Source organism: Micromys minutus, assembly GCF_963924665.1.
Source record: "Micromys minutus genome assembly, chromosome: 1".
Lineage (NCBI taxonomy): Eukaryota > Metazoa > Chordata > Mammalia > Rodentia > Muridae > Micromys > Micromys minutus.
Window position 1 is genome coordinate 75,376,081 of NC_137969.1, and position 24,954 is coordinate 75,401,034.

At 47.7% G+C, this 24,954-nt stretch overlaps 1 protein-coding gene across 1 annotated transcript in view; it reads right to left on the reverse strand.

Moving 5' to 3' along the window:
* GPA33 (glycoprotein A33) overlaps window positions 1-24,954 on the reverse strand; it is a gene marked incomplete at both ends in the record, with an annotated part of 34,019 nt that overhangs the window by 5,936 nt on the left and 3,129 nt on the right. Inside the window, 3 exons of the mRNA XM_080930181.1 lie at window positions 3,169-3,324; window positions 7,948-8,164; window positions 12,052-12,206. Of these exons, the coding sequence (XP_080786307.1) occupies window positions 3,169-3,324; window positions 7,948-8,164; window positions 12,052-12,206 (528 nt within the window). The remainder of the gene's footprint in view (window positions 1-3,168; window positions 3,325-7,947; window positions 8,165-12,051; window positions 12,207-24,954) is intronic.

A 24,954-nucleotide genomic window follows, 5' to 3' on the forward strand; every position in this document is an offset into this window, starting at 1 on the left:
CTTAAAACCCAAAGCACATCTTTCTGTAAAACATTACAGCCTTGGAATCTAGAACCACGCACGTGAGTGTTTTCTGGTATATATGTGATAGTCATATATGATACTGAAAAGGGGCCCACAGGCAAAACAAGTGTGTAAATCACTGTGTTTGTGAAGCTTCGGGGCGTGGCCTACTTCGGGGGCGTGGCTTACGGGTGTTGCTGGGGAGCAGTGGAAACCAAGACCAGGACTCAGAGTCCCATTTTCTAACCCAATTGGGTTTGTTTATTCTTAAAAGGATTTTGAAGGAACACACTTTGCAGAATCCTCTCTGTCCCCAGGCACAGGCATGTAAAGGAGGCTCAGCGGGCATCAGAGTCCTCACCCAAGAATGTACTGCAGTGAGTCAGGTGTCCACAGCACCCCAGGGCACCTAGGCCTCCTTTAGGAGTGGGATCATGGGGGTTCCTGCTGCATGAGCCAGAACCATCCTTTTCCTTTTCTCTGAAGCAAACCTCATGCTCTAGAAACTTCTCTGGGATAAACTGGGCTCAACCCATGCCAATGATTGGCTTTGATTAAACTGGGGAATCTCAGGCTCCTTTTCCTTCTGGAAGAGCCCACTACTGTCTGAAACCCGGTTTCCGTTGTTGTCGCGCCATCTTGTGGTCAGAACAAGGACTGCATGTGGCCATCATCTGTCCCGCTGAAGCGCTAAGAAACCCTGATAACCCCAAGACATCTAGATTAAGTTAAGGTGGGAAGATGCACCTTAACTGTAGGCTGCGACATCCCTTGGGCTGGAATACAGGTCTGAATAAAAAGCAGAAAGCAAGCTGTACACCAGAATTCCTCTCATTCTCTCCTTCTCTCTCTCTCTCTCTCTCTCTCTCTCTCTCTCTCTCTCTCTCTGTGTGTGTGTGTGTGTGTGTGTGTGTGTGTCTGTCTCTGTCTGCCTGTCTATCTCTGTCTCTGTGTGTGTATATATGTGTGTGTGTGTGTCTGTCTGTCTCTGTGTGCATGTCTGTCTCTGTCTCTATGTCTCTCTCTTTCTCTCTCTCTCCTTCCAGTGGCCAGGGGCATCGAGCTGCCACGGTTGCCTCCCCTTGGAGAACCGTGATCTTATATTGTGAGTCAGTCCTTCCTCCCCTGCGCTGCTGACATCCAGGCATCTCACCCCACGGCAGCCATCGATCATTCTCACTGTCACTCCAGGCCTGAGTTCTGACTGAGAAGCAAATGTTGCCTCAACCTCCTTCTGTGCCCTCAGGGTTCCCCCACTCTTAGCCAGTTAGGAGCTAAGTCTTGACCCCTAACAGCTCGTGACGGGAGTGAGCTCCTAGGAGCTCAGTGCTCACAGGGAAAGTCCGACCTCCTAGGCTGGCATGCAGGTCCTCTCCACACTGCCTCTGTCTTCCCATGAGCATCACTGCCCATCATCTCTACACGGACATGCACCCTACCCACACTGACACCACGACTCTCACGCTGTTCTCCACCCTGAAGGATCTGCTGGGCACAGACTGGATTGTTCTGTGCTTTTCTGTTCACCCTTCACAGTAATGGCGTGAGTAGAACGCTAGTGCTGTGCCCATTCTACAGCCCTACAGACTGAGGCAGAGACAGGCTGAGTAGCTTGCCTTAGTTGCTAGCAAGGAACACCGCCAGGATTAAAGCCTCTGGCTACTCTTCAGCACCTGGTCTCACCCCAATTCCAACATCCCCTTTGTGAAGAAAGCCAGGCCCTGGACCTCACGGTGCATCCTTTCCAAGAGGAAAGTCGCACATTACTGTGTTCTGAAACCATGAGCAGCCGGTGGACAGGTTTAAGCACAGCTGCCAGGTGATTTCAACAGAAATCTCATTCAAAAACTGGCAGTGCAGGAGCTGGTAAGATGACCGTGTGGGTAAAGATGCTTGGTGCCAAGCCTGAAAACCTGAATTCAAGTCCTGGACCCGCCTAATAGGAGAGAAGAGGCTCCCACAGGCGTTCTCTGGCCTCTCACTGTACTGTTCTCCTACATAGACGCACTACCCAAATGCACTTTTAGAAATGTGTTTAAAATCGGCAAACCAGGCTGGAGAGATGGCTGTTCTTCCAGAGGTCCTGAGTTCAAATCCCAGCAACCACACGGTGGCTCACAACCATCTGTAATGGGATCTGATGCCCTCTTCTGGTGTGTCTGAAGAGAACAGTATACTCACATAATAGAAATAAATAAATAATTTTTAAAAAAAAAAATAAGGTAAAATGGGCAAACCAGAAACATACCAGCAAAACTGGCCGCTTGTGGTAATCCACGCTGCGTGTTACTACCTAGTACATCGTCCCTTTTACCTTACTAAGCCCAGTGAATTCTACGAACATTTTTGCTTTTTACAAAAATTTTTTTTTTTTTTTTTTTGGCCTTCAGATGACCGAGAGGCAGCGTGATAATCCACTCGGCTTTGATGAAAACTCAGGGGGCGTGGGGTGTTCGTCCACGGGGCTTCCCCGGACACCCGATGTTCCTCTTTCACCCAGATCAGGTTCTCCCACAGACGCTGCTCTCACCTCCTTACCCCATTTCCACACAGGCGGCACCGAACGACCTCAAAGTTAAACCTGGTGGGCACCTCTCGGTTCACTGGTGCAGCCACAGAAGCTGGTGGGCACTGAGAGCCCACGCAACTTCCATCCACTGCAGCGGCCATAATGGCAGAAGAGTGGTTTACACGGTCCCAGCTCTGCCCCTCTCTCCTCTTTCTCCCATGACACTCTCCTTTATCTAGTTTATTTCCTGATCAAAGGGTCAAACATTAAGTGGCCCGTGTTGTATTTGTGGCGGTGTCTGAGATGGACTGATATAGGTGGGGCTAGGAAATTCCCCACCTCAAAAGTAGGCTTGAGGCCATAAAAAGCTTAAAAAACAAGCCCTGGCGTTTCTGCACATTATGCTTAGCGGGACCCACTTCCTTGAGAGAATGGAGGATGGGGAGAACAGAAATCACGTGACCTCTACTGTCGCCTGTGCTGAACTTCTGGGGCTGTCCTCCACAGCTGTGAGGCACACAGGATTTTGTTCGGAAAAACCAGTGCTCCGAGAGATGGTCTGAGGTAGCTCAAAGGCAGGACTGGGTTAATAGGACTCGGGCTGGCCAGGCTGTCATCCTCGGCAGCCCACAGGCCTTCCCCGCTGCCCCACTCACCTGGCTGGGTGAGCGGCCGCTGCTGGTTCTGAGCGTTGTAACTTTTCCAGCTGTACTGCGGGCTCGGAGAGCCCTCTACAGAATGACATGTCAGCTGGATGTTGTTCCCAATCACGGTCTCTCCTTCGATGCCGCAGTCTGGCTTGGAGGGTGGGACTGAGAAAGAGACCGAAAAAGAGACCTGAGCGGCACGGACACAACTACTGCCCCTCTTGGTATCCGTCAGCCTATGTCTTCATCCACGCGCAGAGGCGGGAGAGGTGCACAAGCTTTTTGCAGAGAAACTCACAGCTTAGTGGCGAGATTTAGTATTATGGAGCTAATTCGTCCTCAGAATACCTACTGCTGTAGCATCCTACTGCCACAGCACCCTCTCAAAGGGGCAGCACCAAAGGTCCTGTTATACATACAGCTCTCCTCCCTGCTAACAGCGGCAACTTCAGCAGAAAAGCTGTGACGACTTATCAGACACTTTCAAGGCTGGTCTCCTCGGCTGCTGACGTGTCCTCCTAGGAGTGGCTGAGGAGGGTATTGAACTGTCACCTGAGATTCCAGTCACTCTGTCATACCCCAGTGGTTACTTGTAAGTAATCCTGTCCTAACTGTCCATGGTCTTGTCTCAGAAGATGCTGGACTGTGGAATGCTAATTGAAGTGAGCATTGTCCATCTACAGCCATGGGGAATTGTCCGCACTGAGGTGAGAGTCCAGCACTGTGGCGTTCTGTGGGCTCTCCCAAGCTTTGCATATAAACACAGTAACTGGTGAGTTCTCCATAGAAACACTTCCGGTTTGTCTTTGGTGTCCTATAGAGTTTGTTTACATCTCCCCAGGGAAAAGAGTCCCAATGCCGGGCTGTTTGACAGTGGCTTCTTGTACTCTCTGGACTCTTGGGAGTTTAAACCATGAGCAACGTAGCTGTTATGCAAATGGGGGCCACCGGAGCACACAGAAGGGACACTTGTTCTTGGGTTCTGACAGATGGGGGACTAGAACCAAGGTTTCCTGACTCCAGACCCAGCCCTTGCCTTGTCCCAGGTGGGTTCTTTCTGCCCTCAACTCAGAATCACCTCGGTCCTGACTTGTCAAGTCAGGGGACAGCAAGCCTGATCTGTGGGGCCGTATGGGATTTGTAGCCACAATATTATCTCTGGTGCTGTTCTTTTGGGGGGGGTTGTCCCTCTTGGAGTGTTTAGAATATATTTTTATTCTTTGAAATCTTCATACACATATGCAATGTATTTTGATTATGTCTTCTACCCCACTCCGGTCACTCCCTCTGGACAGCTCCCCCCTCCCTTCTGGTTTTAATAATGCCTTAGAACCATAAGGGCAGGGCAGGTGGTGGGCTGGATTGAGCCAGGGTTTCCTCACGCTCGGTTAGATGGTCCCTGTAGCCCTTCAGCTTCTTGGGACTGTTCTCTGTGAATGTACCACTGGCCTCTCCCCCTACTTTGCTAATAAAATGCAATCAGCACTAGTAGCTAGACAGCAGGAGGGACCCCAGATGGGGAAGACCTTCCTGCTGGGTGAAGAATGTGACTGAAGACTGGGAGTGACCGGAGGAGACCAAGGAAAACGGAAAATAAGCCCCAGCAGCCACTGAAAACCATCTTCTTGAGACTCCAAGCTTGTGACTTTCTCTCAGCATTGTTAATGTCACATTGGGTGGAGTGGGTGGTACCCAGGTTCTGTCTAACAATGCTGGGTACTGAGGTGGCACTCTGAGTGAGTCAAGGAATCTAGTGGGGGTCAAAAGACAATGAAACAATAACAGAACAGGGACAGGACTGCTGGGGCCGAGAACAAAGACCCAATACATAATATGGGCTGTGACCTGAAGGTCACCATGAAGGAGGTGACAGGAATTAAAGCAGAGATGAGCTTGCCGAACAGAGGAACAGCATATGCAAAGGTGAGAAGCAGAAAGTATCCGTGAGACTCCAGGAAGCATTGTTAGGGGTGAGGAAGGGAGAGTACACAGTGGACAAAGTTGTCACTGATGTCCTTAGACCCTTCTACCTTTGTCACATGCCATCTTGGATGGTTTGCTTCTTCTGTTCAGGAGCACGACCACCCATCTTGGGAGTTAACACCAGTCTTAGCCCTCCTGGAAGTTGCTGGAGCACCTGTCCCTGACTCCCCTCTCCAGGCCAGCAACTTCTTGGAAACAGGCAGGCTATTGTTAGGAGTGCCTCACATCTGCTGACACAGCTGGGCCATCAGGTACAGGGTTCCCACCGGACACAAAAGAGGCACTCCCCAATCACCAAACCAAACCCAAGCTTCTGAGGATCAAAGACAAGCCTGCGGGAGCAGGTGAGCAAAACACCTGCCAGAGGTTGGCTGCTGGTCAGCCTCCTGCGCATCCTGCTAGCAGGGGAGGCGAACCTACCTTCTGGGCATTCCTGCCACGGTTCTCTTTCCCCCTGCGCCCCACAGCAGAACCCTGCAGGACTCTTGTCTAGCCCACCTCGCCCTCAGGCAGGCCCTGAGCAGGAGGCGCAGCAGCAAACTCGAACTTCCCCCATCAGACTAAGTGGAGTAGTGACGGAACCCCACAAGCTAGCCTTTGCTTGTTTGTTTGTTTGGTCGGGGCGGGGTTGCCGGATACAGACAGAAGTGGGATGTACCAGAGACCGTCGGCTGAAGAATAAAAGGCAATGTGCATGTATGAAAACGAGCGCCTACTTCACTCCTCGGGTGTGGCCTGAGCAGGAACTCCGGAAACTTCCCGCGGCGGTGATGGTCAGCAAGGGAGATCTGCTTTCAAGGGTAAGGCGTCAAGATCTTTTGCTCAAGGCCCTTGCTCTAAATTTCCTGTGGACCCCGTGCCAGGCACACCCCTGCCCTCTCTCTCTCTCTCTCCAGATCTCCAGATGGCCAAGTCACAAACAGCTGGGACCTCAAATTAGATCTAATTTAAAGAGCCCCACGCGCAGGAGCGGGTACTCACAAGAGAGAGGGACTTGTCCTTAGGGGCCCTGTTTTACAAACAAAAAGTTCCCTGAGAGGCCATGGAGGGTGAGAGGGGATGTGCTAGGCTTCAACGCCTCTCGGATGCTGGCTGTTCCCTCTGAAGACGTCAGGGGGCGCCAGAGGCCAGAGTAAGGACTCCACACCTGCCGCTAAGGCTGCAGTCTTCTGGCTTCCTGGAGGTGAACTTGACAGGGCTAGTTCCCAGGGGCTAAGATTAGGAGATTCTTGCTAGCCTCCCCAGGGTGAGCCGCTCCTCATAATTATAGCCTTTCTCCTCTAAAAGTCACCCAGTTATAGAGACACTTTTCACAAAGAATATCACTGCATTTATTAACATGTAGGACAAAATGCTTTTCTAAAGCAAAAGATTAGTTTCAACAAATTCTGTATTCTCAGATTAAACTCGTGTCTTTCACTCTTCAGGTTAATCTGTTTGTCTTTAAAAGTAGGTGGTCCTTGATGTAAGGACAGGAGTTTGGTTGAGGACCAGCAGAATCAAGTTTCAGATTTATTGATTCTTGCCATTTGCTTAAAATTCTCTCCAAAAAACGACAGGCCAGGTATTTTTAATAGTCAAATTTTATATAAGTCTGTGTGTGTGTATAAAGTCCTTATATGTATATATAATGTGTGTGTGGTTTTTATACATACCTATACATAAAGTGAGGTAAAGGGGTATATTGTAGTATTGCTTGCTCAAACAAAAGCTAACAAAAAGCATTGAAACCTGATGGGTTCACGAAGAGTTGTCAAAAAGCAACTTGCTAAGTGCTTTATAACATCCCACATCCTCAAAGGAACGAGGAAGGTGTGTAAGTGTGTAGTGAGTCCTGGAGAACATGGGGCAAAGCCTAAGACGCCTGCCTGCATTACCAGTGGCTGCCACATGGTGGCGGGATGGGACAAGGTCTTGCCTATTCTTTATACTGCATTAGTTGATACCGCAGTGTAGTCTGACACACTATAAGGTTTTCCATAAGTCCAGCAACTACCATATACAATTTAAAAGAAATTCTGCCAAGTAGTGTAAAGGAAGAAGAGGAGAAACGATCCATTGTTTTGATGCACAGAGTTGATACCTCCCAGTGGGGCCATTGCATATACTGCACATAGACCAGGTGCTCACTGAAGTGTCCCCAATAACTGGTTTTGAGACAGTTACTTCCTTCCTATGGGCCTCATCTACTTGGAAACTAAAGCAGATGAGTTTTCTTATCTTTCCAAAACTATGAATTCCAACAAATTCTCCCATGAAAAGGATGCTATCCTGGGATGTACTTCCCGCTGGTTGGCGACTGTGCCTTTGTTGGGGGGGGGGGGAGTGAGAGGGGGAACTGTGGTGTGGAGCTGAGCCATGTATCTGCCCTCAGAAACCACCTGCTCTACAGAGAACTGGTATAGCATTTGGCACCAGAGGGAGAGATGGAACCATGGCTCTGGTGCTGACAGCTCTCCTCTGCTCACCCTCCTCCCTGCTCACCCTCCTCTCTGATCACCCTCCTCCCTGATCACCCTCCTCCCTGCTCACCCTCCTCCCTGCTCACCCTTCTCCCTGCTCACCCTCCTCCCTGCTCGCCCTCCTCCCTACTCACCCTCCTCCCTGCTCACCCTCCTCTCTGATCACCCTCCTCCCTGCTCACCCTCCTCCCTGCTCACCCTCCTCCCTGCCCACCCTCCTCCCTGCTCACCCTCCTCCCTGCTCACCCTCCTCCTTACTCACCCTCCTCCCTGCTCACCCTCCTCCCTGCTCACCCTCCTCCCTGCTCACCCTCCTCCAACAGAAAAAGACAGAGACACTCACCGAGGACTAAGAGGCGGACTCGAGACCTGGAGGTGACATCCTGGTCTGACATCAGGGAGACAGAGCACTCATAGGTGCCATTGTCCTCCATGGTCAGCTGGTCGATGGTGATAGAGGCATCTGACAGCTCGACGTTGTCAGACACTCTCACGCGGTTCTCGTAACGGCTCCCATAGATGTATTTCTTCATCACAAAATTCCAAGTGACCACTTTCTCCTGAGAGAAAGAGGAAATGTCTGCGTGAGCCTGCCCTGCTTCAACCTTCTTCCCCCAGACCCAGCCAGCATGTCAAATAGAAGGGCCATGCTGACTGGTAAGATCCTCTTATTACCTAGCTAGATGACGCTAGACTTTTAAATGGAACTTTCAGGGGCTGGGATTGTGGTTTAGTGGGTAGTACTTGCAGGACACACATAAAGGCCTGAATTTGATCCCCAGCACCATGTAAACTTGGTGCTGTGGTGAGTGTCAATCATCCCAGCATTCCAGAGGTAGAGGGAAGGAAAAGTTCAAAGTTGCCCTTGGCTAGGGTGGCAAGTTCTGAGTCAATCTGGGATGTATGACACCGGGACTCAAAGGACAAGGCAGCAAGAAGCACACACCCTGAGTACCAGTGTGTCAGAAAAAAGCTCTCTCAGGTTGGGGACTGAACCTCGGTCCTTCCATATGCTAGACAAGAGCTCTACCATCAGGCAGCATTCCTGGCTCCAGAATTCTGTATTTTGGGGGATTAGCTCTTTTTCCAAGGGACAAGTTAAGAGGTAACCAGGAGGGGCTGGAAAGATGGCTCAGCCACCAAACCTGACAATCTGAGTTCAAGTCCCAGGAAAGAAGGAATGGATTCCCACAAAGCTGCCATCTGACTTCTATATGACCCTGATAAATAAATCTTTAATTTAAAAAAATATGTGAAAAACCATGATTGTTGTCAAACTGGGTTGTGGCAACGCACAGAGATAAAAACAAGTTGGAGGGGCGAGAAGACATGGGGTTGGGAGGGCATATGAAATTGAGGGTGGGACCGAGATGCAGAGAGAGAGAGACAAGGTAACACCAGATTTAGGGCTTAGGCATGCATGTTTGATGGTATCTTTCCCAACATGAGCTCACACATGAGGAGAGGGCATTAAACAAAGAGCAAGTGTTCTGTTTACATGTGTTGTGTGTCTATGGGACACCAAGGTGGAGGAATTCAGCATGGCCAGATGGGACAGCTAAATATCACTGAAACAGACAGGCAAGGAAATCCGGATCTCAGGGTAGCTGTGTCTCCCACTGGGAGATGCAGTTAACTCTTCAGCTGTATGAGAGATTAAAGCACCCGCGTTCACCTATAAAGGGGTCATGGGCTCGAAGCAAATGCCAAGTACCCAGGTTATTCAAAGTTTCAAGGGAGGCTCAGAAAGACAATGGGGGAAAGCCAAGCCAAGGTACCCAAGAACTAAGAAGAAAAAGTTGTTGCTAGTGGGAAATGCTGGTGATTTCAAGAGTGTTAGGAGAGAAACTGGGTGGTTGGGCAGAGAAGAGAACGTGGAGATGCTGTACCAGGTCTGAGTCCTGAGCATGCGGAGTCTGTCTGGTGTGGGTTGCCCTGGTGCTATTTGTATTTTAATGTAATTCTGTTTCCTCAAGAGGGGCTATCCCTGCAACTCACGTGATCTCACTGAACTTTCTCCCCTTTCTGACTGGTCAAATAAAGAGTAGAGCTGATGACTGGGCAGTGAAGGGAAAGGTGGGACAGGTGGAACAGAGAGGGACAAGGAGAGAGAGAAAAATAAGAAAAGGGAGGAGGAAGGAAGATGGAACAGAACCACATGGCCTGGAAACTCCACAAGTAACAAGGGGTCTCATATCTGGGGAACAAATTAGTATAGTGACAGGTCTGCCCAATCTAGGCATATGGTTTATAAATATAATAACTCATTGTGGTTTTTATATGGGTTTATTGGGGTGTGAAATTACTATAACACCTTTCAAGTTAGAACAAGGCATTCCAGTTTTCCAATAGGTATGGCCAAGGTTAGGGCACATGGTGTAGCTACTAGAGCCCAGGTGCCTTCAGGTGGACACCCTTGTTCAAGACACAAGCTGTCCAACCACACCTGATATCCCTGATAGGGTGCACAACCCACTGAGAATCCTGGCTGATCAGGGAGACAAGGCAGAGAGTGAGGTGGTGTCTAGGCCGAGAAACAGTTGATGGAGGCCTAGCTCTTTCCTGACCCTTGGCTGGCTCTGCCGGGGTTTCCTATCTCATAATACCGTCTTATCAAAGATATCGTTAAGATTGTTCCTGACCACAACACCTCTTAGGACACACACACACACACACACACACACACACACACACACACACACACAAATGCCTTTCTCTGTATTTGTTTTTAGTCTCAAGGATGCTGCCACAGATCCCTTTGGAAGTATAGCACCCAGCAGTTAATAAATAACTGCAGAGTCTATGTCAGAATAAGTCAGCCACGTTGACCTGGCTTCAGGAGGCATCTGGAGGGAGGCGCGGGGCCTTCAGTTCCTGCAGACTGAAGCTCCAGACAGCAGCTTGAGCCCCTCTCTCTCTCTGTGAGACTGGTAAACCTAGTGGTTATCTCTGGCAGATAGGCTATTAAAAGTTTCATCCTCTAAAGGTTGTACTACAGAAAGGAGACCAAGGGTGAGTCGAAAGTCACAAGAGGACATAAAGCTATCTTTTTCCTAGTTTTAGCTCTATCATACATTTTTATCTGTGGTGGATAAATGTGCCGGTCAGTTTTATGTCAACTTGACAGAAGCTAGAGTCATTGGGAAGAGGGGCTCTCCACTGAGAAAATGCCTTCATCCCTGGGCTGGTGGTCCTGGATGCTATAAGGAAGCAGTCTGAGCAAGCCAGGAGAAGCAAACAGCAAGCAGCCTCCCAGCCTCTGCCTCTGTTCCTGCACCCAGGGTCCTATTTTAAGTTACTGCCCAGACTTCCTTGGCAATGGCCTGCAGTGTGCATGAGATAAACCTTTCCTCTCCAAATTTCTTTTTGGTAATGGTGTTTTATCAGAGCAATAGAATCCTAACTAAGATCATTTTAAAAAATCACAAATACAATGGATAGTTAAAGTGTAAAACCTTAAGCAAAGTTCCATGGCTTCTGTTTGACCATCTTTAACTGTATACAAGTTCGCTGAGATGTATAGCATTTGGGACTGGGATTTAAATTAGCCATGGTGGCTTTGTCTGTAAATTCATTAGAATGAATCAATTTTATTTTAGAAAGAATCTGGGGGGGGGGAAGTATTGGGGCAGGAATTTAACTGAAGCTCTTTCTGGCTTTACCTCCATCACCTCTGTGGCAAGTGTTAGCTTTTTAAAGAAAACCTGACTTAAAAGTACAGACGGATGCTCTGTGTCTTATTGTTACACAGATGTGCTTTTGATCCCAAATGTGATACTTTTTTTTTAACTTATCAAATCACTGCTTATCTGACAGTCTGAGCAAATGCTGAGAAAATGGAGGACACTGTTGTGGGTGAGAATGAAGACCAGCGAGACATCTGATGAAATTAACACAGAAGTTCCGTTCATTCATTCATTCGTTTGTTTCAGGACCTTGTGAGTGTTAGGCAAGCAGGTTCCACTTTTGTTAGTCTGTCAGCTATGATGCATATATGTGTATCATGTATATATCACATGCATATACATCATATATAATGATGATTGTGCTTACTGTGGCAGCCAAACATAGGAAACAAACCAATGATATATGTGTCTATAAACATATATACATAATTTTCATAAAATATTTTTAAAATGAGACACACTGTCTTTGGGCTGCCGCAGGGATGCTCTGAGGAGTTCTGTGGCTGTGTGAAAGCTGCCGCGGAAGCCATCTTGTCAGGACACGCTAGCAGCTGCCTCCAAGACCAGGTCAGAAGGAAGTCAGGTGCCACAGCTCAGCACTAGAACGCAGGATCAGTTCACAAGGCCCTGGGTTCGAACCTCAACCCAGAGAGAGGAAAGATGATGTGAGACAAGGAAGGTTCTAAGGTACACACCTGTCAAGAGATCACAGTCAGGTGATGATCATGACCCATGATGCCCCATTCACCCTGGAGTCCTACCGTTTGACTAATGCGAAGCTTATCCCACTGAATGAATCCGACTCGGTCTGAAACAGAGGTGCTGTAGGTGCATGGGAGGGTGATACTCTTTCCTCTCGCTGCCCGGATAACATCCTGCGTAGTTTCCACAGTAATAGCATCAGCGGCCACCCAGACTGGAAATAAAGAGAAAAACAAATGGCGCATGCGCACGCACGCACGCATGCACGCACGCAAGCGCACGCAGTCTTCGGGCGGCTGCAAGAATGTTCGGAGGCGTTCTATGGCCACATGAAAGCTGCCACAGCAGCCACTTTGTCAGGACATGCTAGCAGCTGCCTCCGAGACCAGGACAGGGAGGAAGTCAAGTGCCTTGGTCTGCCGTCTTCCTGCCCTGAAGTGTCCTGAAGCCTGCTCTTGGTTTGTCTCCTACATGGCCATGGCTCACCAAATGCTCCTCCATGTTACGGGAAGTCTCTCCACTTTCCTCTGTCAGAGAACACACTCATTGTCATAACTAGAAAGGTATCCTTCACCAGGAGACGGGTTTCTGGAAAGGGCCTCTGATTCTATCCGCTAGGTCCCATGCAGCTTACGTCCTGTTCAGAGAGCACGATTACACTGTTCCTGGGTGCCTAGTAGTCCTGGTAACTGCCATGGATCTCCACCTCATCTCTTGCCTAGACCCATTTCCCTGGAGCCTTGTCCTCAAGGTGACCATTCTCAGGCCTCTTTCTTGTCTTATAAGTGAGCGGCCTGTTACAATGGCTGCCACTGGTGGAGTCCAGGTAGCATGTCCCTCTCATCAACCAGTTCTCACCACCAAATCAAAGAACACCATTCATTGAGCCATTCCTTCCAAATTCAGCTGTCCATTTACCCATGACTAAGGACCAGGAACCAGACAGTAAGCCAACAATCAGGGAAAGGAGGACCAATACGTGGAGCTGGTAATTCCCAATTCCTATCAGTCTTACATTAACTACAACTCAATGGCACAGGCCTTTTTTTCATTTACTCCCATTCTCTTTTTGATGGTATCCCTAGTTTTCAGATGAGAAAATTGAGGTTCAGTCTTCACATGCCTTAACATGTACCTCGGAGGGGTTAAGCAATGTGTTCTATATAGTCCAGGGCATCTACCTAACAGTCAGCACAAAAGACTCACACTGTCCACTGGGCCAGAGATGACAGGGATGATGTTTGTACTGACTGCCAACAGAATCCATTTCTTCCACCCCTTTCCTTGTGAAAAAAACTCTTACATCCTTTCTTCAGTCTGTGGTCAAGTATTTAACAAGAGTCTACCAAGCCAAGAGAAAAAAACGCATAGAGCCTCCTTCTTACCTGGACAGGGTTTATGGACATAGACTAGGCTCATACTTAGTTCTTTCTGTCACAGGGGTACCGTGCACATGAATACATGTCAACAGATGTTAGAATAGGTGTTGGATCCCCTGGAGCTAGGGTCACAGGCCATTGTGAGCCATTCTGCGGATGGTAGGACTTGAACTCAGGTCCTTCGGGAGAGCCGACAGCATTCTTAACAGCCATCTCTCTGTCACCTTGCAATCCTCTTAATCAAACACCAAGTAGACTGTTTCCCAGCAGAACAGAAACGGACTTGAGGTTTTTATAGACGAACCAGGTCTGGCGAGTGTCTAGAAACCAAGCCTGCTGTTGGGAAACACCCTACACCTCTGTAGTAGGGATTACACATCCTTATCGGGCTGAAGCCTGGCAATCAGAATGGGCCATGCTGGCTAGATCAGGGACTCTGTCATCCCCAGCAAGACAAAATATTCCTTCTACTCCCAACTCCCTTGTTTTAAAGTCAGAAACACCCCTGTGGTTATTCCCGCTCATTCACCACTGTTCTCACAACACAGCTCAGTGCATCCATTCTTGGAAGTGCCAGGAGCTATAAATGCACAGGTTCGAAATGTATTGTTTTAATAATACCTCAGTTAGAATCTCTTCATCTACCTAGTGTGAAACCCCAAGTGGTTTACCGAAGCTGCCTGTGCCAGAGCCCTGACTTCAAGAGAAGGTCTTGTGGGTGTTAAGTGGTGAGAAAGCAATGTGCCCTTTGTGCAGTGGATCCCAACTCATACTCAGAGCTCCCTGAGTGATCGCTACTGTTAGGTCACTTTTCCCTTATTGAGTCTCTTGTACTTTGTCATCTCATATCCTGCTGTTAAAGATGCATCCTGGTTAGAAGTTCATCATGAGCTTTTCCAGCCCGGTGAGAGGACAAGGGTACCACCATTAAGACTCAGGACCCGCCTGCACATGGCTGAGCCCCCACAGAAGCCTTGCAAGAGCTCTCCCACCTCAGCCCATGTAAGCCCTAAGCCTGCCACATACCCTCATTTGGGCTGTCCGGGGAGGGAACACCTAGTGATCTCCTGAGCAGATAGGGTGGTGCACTGTGGGATCGGGTCCTTTCTGGCCCAGCAAGAGGGCCGGGTGACTGCCATCAAGACTCAGGACCTGCCTGCAGACGGCTGAGACCCCAGAACAGTCTGGCAACTGCTCTGCTGCCTGAGCCCCCAGGGAGCTTGCTACACACCCTTCAGGCTGTCTCTGGAGGGATAGCCCAGAGCTCCCTAAGGACAGCTAGCATGGTGCACTCTGGGATTGGGTCCTTTACCGGCCAGCCCAGTGAGAGGGCAGGAGGACCGCCATCAAGACTTCGGGACCTGCAGGCACACAGCTGAGCCCCCAGAGAATTCTTGAAAGAGCTCTCCCACCTGAGCCCACGGAGACAGAACAGAGTCACTGCAATCAGAACTCACTACCTGCCCGCAGAGACAAAGACCCAGAAGCAATTTTCTTCCTGAACCTAGGGGCCCTCAGTCAGAGACAAGTTCCCCTATAATCACAGACAACAGGATGGCAAAAGGAAAGCCAAAGAACCTAAGCAATGGAAACCAAGACAGCCTGGCAACATCAGTACCCAGCTCTCCCACCACAGCAAGTAGTGGATTTCCAAACACACCAAGAAAACAAGACTTAGACTTGAAATTATACCTCATAATGATGATGGAGATCTTTGAGAAGTGCATAAATAACTCCCTTAAACAATTATAGGAGAACCAGGAGAAATCACTCAAAGAACTACAGGAAAACACAACCAAACAGATAAAGGAATTGAGAACAAAAATAGAAACAATAAAGAAAACACAAAAAGAAACAACCCTGGAGATAGAAAAACAAAAAAAAAAAAAAAAAAAAGAAATCAGGAATCACAGATACAAACATCACAACAGACTACAAGAGATGGAAGAGAGAATCTCAGGGGCCGAAGACAACATAGAAAACATAGACAAAACAGTCAGAGAAGATGCAAAAACCAAAAAGCTCCTAACCCAAAATGTCCAGGAGATCCAGGACACAATGAGAAGACCAAACCTAAGGATAATAGGAATAGAAGAGGGCGAAGAATAAAGGCACAGTAAATATCTTCAACAAAATCATAGAAGAAAACTTCCCTGCCCTTAAGAATGAGATGACCATGCACATACAGGAAGCCTACAGAACTCCAAATAAATTGGACCAGAAAAGAAACTCCTCCCAACACATAATAGTCAAAATACCAAATATTCAAAACAAAGAAAGAATCCTAAAAGCTGTAAGGGAAAAAGGGCAAGTAACATATAAAAGCAGACCAATCAGAATTACACCAGACTTCTCAACAGAGAGTATGAAAGCTAGAAGATTCTGGACAGACATCATACAGACCCTAAGAGAACACAAATGCCAGCCCAGGTTACTATATCCAGCAAAACTCTCAATCACCATAGATGGAGAAACCAAGATATTCCAGGACAAAAGCAAATTTACACAATATCTGTCCACAAATCCAGCCCTACAAATCCAGCACAAAGAAGAAAACTACACCCAAGGAAAAGTAAATAAATAAATAAATAAACAAACAAATAAATAAATAAATAAAATTAATAATAATAATAATAATCACGCAAGGATACCAAAAGAAGAAAAGCATACAAACATAAGTCTACCTCTAACAACAAAAATAACAGGAAACAATAATCACTATTCCATAATTTCTCTTAACATCAATGGACTCAATTCCCCGATAAAAAGACATAGACTATCAGACTAGATAAGTAAACAGGATCCAGCATTTTGCTGCATACAGAAAATTCATCTCAGAGACAAAGACAGACAGTACCTCAGAGTAAAAGGCTGGGGAAAAACCTTCAAATCAAATGGGACCAGGAAACAAGCTGGATTAGCTATTCTAATATCAAATAAAATAAATTTTCAACCAAAGAAAAGTTATCAAAAAACATAAGGAAGGACACTTTTTACTCATCACAGGAAAAATCTATCCAGATGAACTCTCAATTCTGAACATCTATGCTCCAAATACAAGGGCACCCACATTTATAAAAGAAATCTTACTAAAGTTCAAAGCATACATTATACCACACACAATAATAGTGGGACATTTCAACACCCCACTCTCATCAATGGACAGATCATGGAGACAGAAACTGAATAGAGACACAGTGAAACTAGCAGAGGTTATGAACCAACTGGCATTAACAGACATCTACAGGACATTTGATCCAAAAACAAAAGAATACACTTTCTTTTCAGCACGTCATGGTACCTTCTCCAAAACTGACCATATAGTCGGTCACAAAACAGGCCTCAACAGATACAAGAAGATCACCATGAAAGATAACCGCCCACCGTCATGTTTGACAGAAAGCAGGAGTAATCCCTAAAGACTGAGGCTAGAGAATAGGGCAGTTCTAGCAATCATTGTAACAGTGAGTTAAAGCCATTGCATGCTAACAGATTCATAAGGAAAGAGATAGAAATGAAGGGAGGCTCACAAAGAATTAAAAAAAAACAAAAACTTTGACTAGTGCACAGAGCAATGTGCATGTTTGTTGTAAATTTGAGAGGGCTTTAAAAAGACTGTGTGCCCTGGGACATGCTTACATGTCCCATGAGACTGAGTGTGATGCTCTGTTGTGTTTCGGAACTTTATGCTATTGTGGACATCCACCCTAACCAGCTTCAGTCCTTTCTGCTGGTACAGTCAGAGCTCTGCCATTCTGACATAACAGCACTAAAACACCCGATGACTTCGCCATAACTTAATAAATCCTGTCCCTTTCTGTCCTTCCTGTTGGTCTTATGCTTACTGGTTCTTCATTCCTTCATTTCTGTGGGTCTTCCACCCCCACTAAGGGATTAAACAAAAAAGACGGGTGAGACATCTAACCCTCAACGAGAATACGAGGAAAGAAGTCATTTCTAGAAGCTGCCAACCTCCTCCTTCACATTAGTATCACCCTTTGAATTCCCACAGCCTCACCAATTCCTGCTTCCAGAAGTTTCCTCCCTTCCCTCCTTCCTCTTCTGCCTGCCTTTTCCCCTCACAGCACAAGGAAAGCTCCTCTCTGGGACAGAAAGTTGCTGTTATGGGTCAGACTTGAAACAGACTCACACACTGAAAGCTTGGTCTCCAATGCAGCCACGTTCAGAAGAGGGACCCTGGGGAAGGTCCTGGACTGGAGGGCTCTGACCTCATTGAAGGACTAGTTAGCTTATTGATAGGGTCATAATTCGGTGGGCTACTGGGAGATGGTAGGAAATGTTGAAGGTGAGAAAGTGTGTCCTCGAAGCCACATTTCTGATGACGATAGCTTGTCCCTCTTGTCCTGTCTCTCGTCTTCCTCCTTTTCTCCCTCCCTTCATCCTGTCACATAACTTCAGATCAGCCACTTTGCTGTGAGTACCCACAATGAACAACTCTGCCTGATTTTGAGCCTAGAGGCAACGGGTTAAAAACCTTCAACTGAAATAAAACTGTCGTCCATTTGAGTAGGTTTCATTTCTTCAGCTGCTTTGCTACACTGACAGAGGCTGACTAACAGCTCTTGTAGGGTTTAGAACTAATAATGCATTGATGTGTTAACCCCTGGGAACATTTAAATTGGCCCGGGACGGGATGGATTTGATCTGAAAGAGGGGAATCACAAGAATCTTCCTGTGTCAAAGGTAGCTTATGGGAAAGGCTTGGGAACAAGCAGCTGTGGCCTTTTGTGTCACCTGCTACAGGTGAGTACCTGCCAGGTCTCAGGATGAGACCAGCCTGGAGTTTACAAGAACTGTAAGAATTCTCCACTGACTGGACTGTCTTCATTTCAGATCTCGGGGACTCAGCGAAGGCCCCAAGGCACCAGCAGAGCTCTGGCAGAGTCACAGACAACTCTCACATAAGAAGGGTGGGTTGGTAACTCAAGATGGAGGACCTATCCCCAAGTTACTAAGAGGTGTCCCCACATATGACTCAGGACACACCTGAGCAGCAGAACTTGCCCAGCTTGCAAAAAGCCACAGGCCAGGTCACCACGAAACACTAAGCCCATGCGTGGAATACATGCTACCATTCAGGGTTTTAAAAAATGGATATTAGTAGAAATTAAAAAGGCATTTATTAAAGGAAAAGAAACTGCTTGAATGTAAAATAGAGGACCCAGTGAGCCCCTCCCAAAGAAGGGAAGCCCAGTCAGCCAGAAGCCCTAAGTGGTAATGAGAGAGGTCATTTAAGCCCCCTGCAGAGCTAGGGTGTGGAGACCCAGCTTGAGGCCTCGATGATTGCTTGTAAATAATTAAGGTTTGTTAAGAAGATAACAAGCTGTCTCCTGAGAGGGAAACAGAAAGTAATACGTCCCAGGAAGATAATGAAATGCTTCGTGGCGCTGGCTGCCGGAGGCGCACACAGCATATTATGGGAGCCCTGGGGAAACTGGCAGGAACGTGGCCACTTAGAAAAATCCATTTGCTCGGACAAACCACATATTCTTTGCTTAGGGAGGAGATGCTGAAGGGCAGAAGGGACCCAGCCTGGGTCAGGCAGACACTTTCTGGTGAGAATGAGTGTGCCTCTAAGAAGGAAGCAATTCCCTGGGCGGGTAGGTGTGTCTTCCTTCCTAGGTAGAGCACTCAGCATGGAACAAAGTAGAGAAGCAATGGGGAGCTTTTGCTTTGCTTTGTTTTGTTTAGAACTCTATCCACACTTGTTGAACTGTTGGGTCAACATAGATCTTTAGGAACCTATAAATTTGGGCCGACTCGATACATTTCTTCTAAAATCCTAGACCTATGCCAGGCCTAGCAGAACTTGCAAGGTTTGTTCCTCGTCTGTAGTGTCTGGAGGCCGCCCATCCCCAGCTAGTCCTGACTGTTCTACCCTTCTGAGTGTAATCCACACGCTGACATGAGTCTCTCTCTGTGTGTAGGCGCCTTCTTTTACCAGCTGGTCTTCTCTAAGAGGACTCCATGTTTCAGACTATTCTGGTAAGTGCCACTCACTGGCTCAATGCCCAAGAGGCCTGCCTCTTGGCTGGGTACTAATTAGGACTTTGTTGATTGAGTGGCTTGTGACATAATCCCTAATAAGAAGCAGGTAGATGTCACTGTCAACCGGTACCTAATGGAGCCTAATAGAGTATTAGGAGTAAGTGTGAGAAGAGAGAGATGGGAGGAGGGGAATCAGGAAAATGATTTTAATGGGAAAGCTTATTGAGGAAGGGAAATTGGATATAGCCCTCAAGGGATGTCATTCACTGTGTTGAATTCATGTGCATACGGAAAAGAAGCAGGGGGCAGGGGTTGTGCCTACACAACCCACAATCCCACATGGCCACAGATGAATTCTAAAAGACAACAAACCAGAAAGACATCATCACTAACAATCATCTTTGGACTTTGGGTGTCAAAGGGCAGGTTAGGGATTTGGCTTTGGGTACATTTGTCTATGTTTCCTGCAATGGACAGGCAACACTGCAAGGTCAAGAGGTGGAGGCTGCACAGGCTACCTACTGTGTCCTGGAGTCTTCCTGACCTAGGAGTGAGAGCGCAGAAGCCAGACAAAGACTCTGGAGAAGGTTTTCCTAGTCCCACCAGACTCAGGATTGAGAGGCTTGGGAAGCCTACAGGTTACAGGAAATGAGCCTCTAGAAAGAAAAGAGATTGAAGACAGAGGAGAGACCAGAGGGAAGCAGAGCATCTTGGGAAGGAACAGGAACACGGGAATGGATCTCACCATAGGAAGATAAAGCTCATCCACGGTGTATTACCCACTCCCTCGTAGGGCGCGTCTTAGCAAGCTGGTGGTCAAGTGAAGGGCATCGAGCTTTGGGACACCAACCAACACTTTCTATTTCTCCAATGAACTGGGTGACTGTCCTAACCGGAAGTCTCTGTCTAAAATCGTGTCTGCGCCTGCCTGTGCGTCAGATGTCTGTGGCATGTCTGACTCACCAGTGCAGAAGACAAGGAAGTGGCCCAAAGGTCAGTGGGTGACAAAGAGTGAGCATCACAGGAGAGAGGGCGTTTCCAAGGGTAGCAGTTGGTGCTCTGGGGAGGGAGCTGATCTGAGGACAGAGGGAGCTGGGAACATGGTGCTGAAGGCAGAGGAACAGAGTTGAATGCTTAGACAGCTTGAGGACCATTGTCCTCACCTCCAAGTCAAATATGTCTCTGTAAACCATGTTCTGAAAACTGGAATTCCTACACTGGGTGGAGGGGTGAGACTCCAGCTAAAGAAAAAAAAGGAGCTGGGGGAGGAACGGATCCCAGCTTTCTTCAGCTGCAAGAGGAGCTAACTAGACTCTCTCACACATCAGACTCCAGACAGATATGAGTCCCTTGTGGAGTGGGCAAGGTAAACTTAGAAAAGCCAAGCTTGGAGAGGCACAGGAGACAGCGGAGGCTAGCAGGTTTGTTGCCTCTAAAGGGCAAGAGGTCAGGCACGCATTCATTAACAGCACCCAGCAGGGCTCCAGGCACCGTGCCAGAGGTGGAAGCACCCAGTGGTGGCAGAAACGGGCACAGTTCAGCTCGGAGTTCAGTCCTCTGGGTGAGTCAGATGGCGATAAATAAATAATCTCAGAACAAATGTGAAACCACCATGGTAACAAGTACCCCCTTCCCTCACACATACCACACACACACACACACACACACACACACACACACTCACTCCAGATAAAACACAAAGGCCAACCGACAACAGAACACCGGGTCCATGAAGGTGGCTTCGGATAAACCTGCTACTTGACTCCCTTTCAGCTAGATTTCCTAGGGCCACCCCACCAGTACCTCCCTATAAAGCAACTCTAGGGTCACACCACTGGCATAAACATAATTGGAGTCCAAGCCTAAGAGGCCATGACAACAGAAAGCAAAAGAGGTCAAGCAAAATGAACAGGTTCCATCCGTGGATGGGAGCTAATATCGGCAGCGCAGAGGCTGACTTGGCTTTAGGTGAGAAAGTTGGGGCCATCATTGGTGACTTGGCAAGTTATAATAGGTCCAAAATTCTTTGAAACTGTTCTCATCAAGAAACAAGTTTTGAGGCGTGGCATTAGTGGCGAATACCTTTAATCCCAGCACTTGAGAGGCAGAGGCAGGCAGATCTCTTAAATTACAGGCCAACCTGATCTGCAGAGTGAGTCCACGACAGCTGGGGGCTACACATTAAAACCTTTTTTGGAAAAAAAACAAAACAAAAACCAAAAAAACCTAACAAACAAACAAACAACAACAACAACAACAAAAGGAGAATCAAGTTTTGGCTGAAGGTGTAGCTTAGTGGTAGAACACTTGTTAGCATTCACAAGGCCCTCCATAACCACAAAAGAAAGAGAAAGAGAGGGAGAAAAGGAGAAGGGAGGAAGGGGAGAAAGGTGGGAGAAGGTTAGAAGAGGAAGTGGAGAAAATAAAACTATTTTCCAGGGGTGGTGACACCCATCTATGATCCCAGCATTTGGAGACAGAGACACAGAAGCCTATAGATTAATGTTTCTGGTCAGCCTGGGATAAACAGCAACAAAAAAAAAAAAAAAAGAAAGAAAGAAAAGAAAAGAAAAAGAAATAGGACTCCTTGTTCCTCCCTTAAGTTACAGTCCATGACTCCCTGAACAGTAGAATGCCACACATTTGCTGTGGGCTTTATTTTGAGGCTGGACACTCCCATTTTCTGGACCTAGGTGTTTGCTCTTGGCCACCCATTGAAGCTTTGAGGAAGGGAAAGCTGCCCTGTGGAAGGCCAGAGGGAACAGAAGCCAGAGCCAGCACCAGTTTGCCTGCCACAGAGGGAACCAGAATGAGAAGAGGTTTTCCACCCCAGGAAAGTCACCCCAGCTAAGCTGAACATCGCACACTTGCTAAAACCCTCTCAACTCCAGATCTGTGAGCCAACTATTAGCATCATAATCTTGAGTAAGCGGTAAATTTAAGATGGCTTTTTACATGGCAATGTTACAGTAAGTCACTGCTGGTCTCTAGATGGACAGAACATCAGATATTGGCACAGGGGGGTCACTAAAGACTTAGGCTAGAAGACCCACAATGTGAGTCGGGCTGTAGCCTGAGTTGGAAATCTTTAGAGATATATGAGCTGGGAAGTTGCCCATTAGCCTCACGGGACTCTAGCTTGTAGAGAGGTAGGGTTGACAACAGGCATGTTGGAGTTTTGAGGTTAGCTAGGAGTGAAGAACAGCAAAAGTTTTCGGTGCAGATATATTCCCAGAAGGATGCTGGAAGAACTGTTGGGAGCCCTGACCACAAAGGGGCAGAGGAGGATGAGGCTATGGAGCAGGAGAGCATGTGGCTTGGACCACATCGTCATCCTCTTAGGAAGGAGAGAGAGATTAGCAGGAAGGCCACTGCCAAGGGTACTGGAATGCACAGGGCCAGGCTCACTGGCCTTCCAGTGACCAACATCACAATAAACATCACAGTTGGGTTCCATGAAGCCCTGGGCTGGGATCTGAAAAGTTTCACCTCTCAAACTGTGGTCCCTGAACAGCTTCCCACCCAATTCCCACCTGGGAGGTTGTTAGAAATACAGAACTCCACACCCCACCCTTGACCTTCCACCAACACGCATCTGATAAGGTCCCAGGTTCCCTGTGTGCACACTGGAGTGTAAGAGTGCAGGCAGCTGGCTTCCCTGAGTCAAGAAATCCAACCAGGGACTAGACAGCAGCTCTCAGGGAAAAGCCAGACGATGCAAAACTGAGAGTAAATTCACACTCAGGGTACCAGGGCACTGATGAAATTTCCTGGTCACATTTTAAGTGTAACCCGGGCTGCTTCTCAGAACCATCTGGGTGATTTTTCAACAGAGAAGCACACAGTCTGCTTGTCTAGATTCTGATTCAGAAAATAGGAAGGAACCTACTGGATGCAAATGATGAGCCAGGGTTGATGGCCATTACACCCGACACTCTCCACCTTGGAACACAGCCCTCTTAGGCTGGCCAGTCCTCATAGTGGTTCCCCTTTGCGGCTGAGACCGACGTTTGCTGGGACATTGTAATTCCAGTTGCATCGCTGATAGACAGCACTGGACTTCATCTGTGAGTGTTGGCTTCTGCCCTGTGCCAGCAGGCGATGCCTAGGCATCAGGTGGGAGGTGGACCTTAAGGATTATACTCTGGGTCCTGAGCAGAGGGGCAGACAGGGCTGGCCTTGCACTTCACTACCCTGGCTCTGGCTCGAACGTATCTTCTTGAGGTCGAGGGTTCCTGGACACAAGGTCCGAGTTGACACTCTCCAATTTGACTATCAGATAGATATTCATGCTTGGGGCTGTGCCCTCTCACTGCCCAGCCTGGGTCAGGGAACTGTACAGAGCTTAGACTCTGAGTCCCCAGCTTGTGAAGCCAACTTCAGAGGGACACGTGAAGAGCAGCACTTTTAGGAAAACCCACCCTGCTGGGGACTGGACGGCTGCTGGTGACAGCCCCAAAAGATTCCAACATGGAGGACAGCCTCAACAGACCAGCAACTTGAAAACAGAAGTCCTAAAATCCCACTGTGGCCAAGCACCCAGAGGATTACTGAAACCTTTCAATGTCTAGGGAGAGAGAGAGGGAGAGAGAGAGAGGGAGAGAGAGAGAGGGAGGAGGGGAGGGGAGAGAGAGAAAAAAAAACTTTTTTCTCACCTAGTGGTAATGCAATGGTAGATTCCCTTATTTCTATATGAAAAACAGTATTTTTCCCTAATTTAGCATAGAAGCAACAATGACATTCTCTGTACTTCTAAAAAGGTGTGTGTGTCTGTCTGTCTGTGTGGTCTGTGTATATGTATATGTGTGTGTATGTGTCTGTGAATGGGTATGTTTGCATATCTGTGTCTGTGTGGTCTGTATATGTCTTGGTATGTATCTGTCTTTGTCAGTGTGTATGCCTGTGCCTTTATGTGCATCTGTGTATGTGTCTGTGTGTTAGTGTGCTTGTGCGGGGGTGTATCTGTATGAATGTGGGGTATACCTGTATGAATGTGTCTGTATTGTGTGTCTGTGTGTGTTTATGTGTGTGTCTTGAGTGTGTCTATGAGTGTATTTATGTCTGTGTATATGTCAGCATGGTGTATGTGTGACAGTGTGTGACTGTGTAGTGTATGTGTTCATCTATGTATGTCAATGTATGTCAGTCTCTCTCACTCTGTGTGTGTGTGTGTGTGTGTGTGTGTGTGTGTATGTGTGATATGTCTATGGGAGGATGTCTGGGTACATGTGTATTTATCTGTTTGTCTGTGTGTTTGTGTCTCTATGTGTGTCCATGTATGTCAGTGTATATATGCACATTCACATGCACACGTGCATGCCTGTGTTTTTATATTGTCAGGTCTTGGCTCCTGGCAGAACGAACCGTGGACGCCCCTCTGGAGCTTCCTTGGTAGAATCCTTTTTACACATCTCTTCGGCTTTCAGGGGACCCAGTGGCTGAATTTCTTCTGAGCTGGAAGAGCCTTGATTGTGTGCACAAACTGGAGGGTTTTTCTAGTAGCCTTTGAGGGAAGTGGGCAGATGCATGCTGGCTGTTTGGGTGACAATTGGGACCTGTCTGCAAGGACTTCCG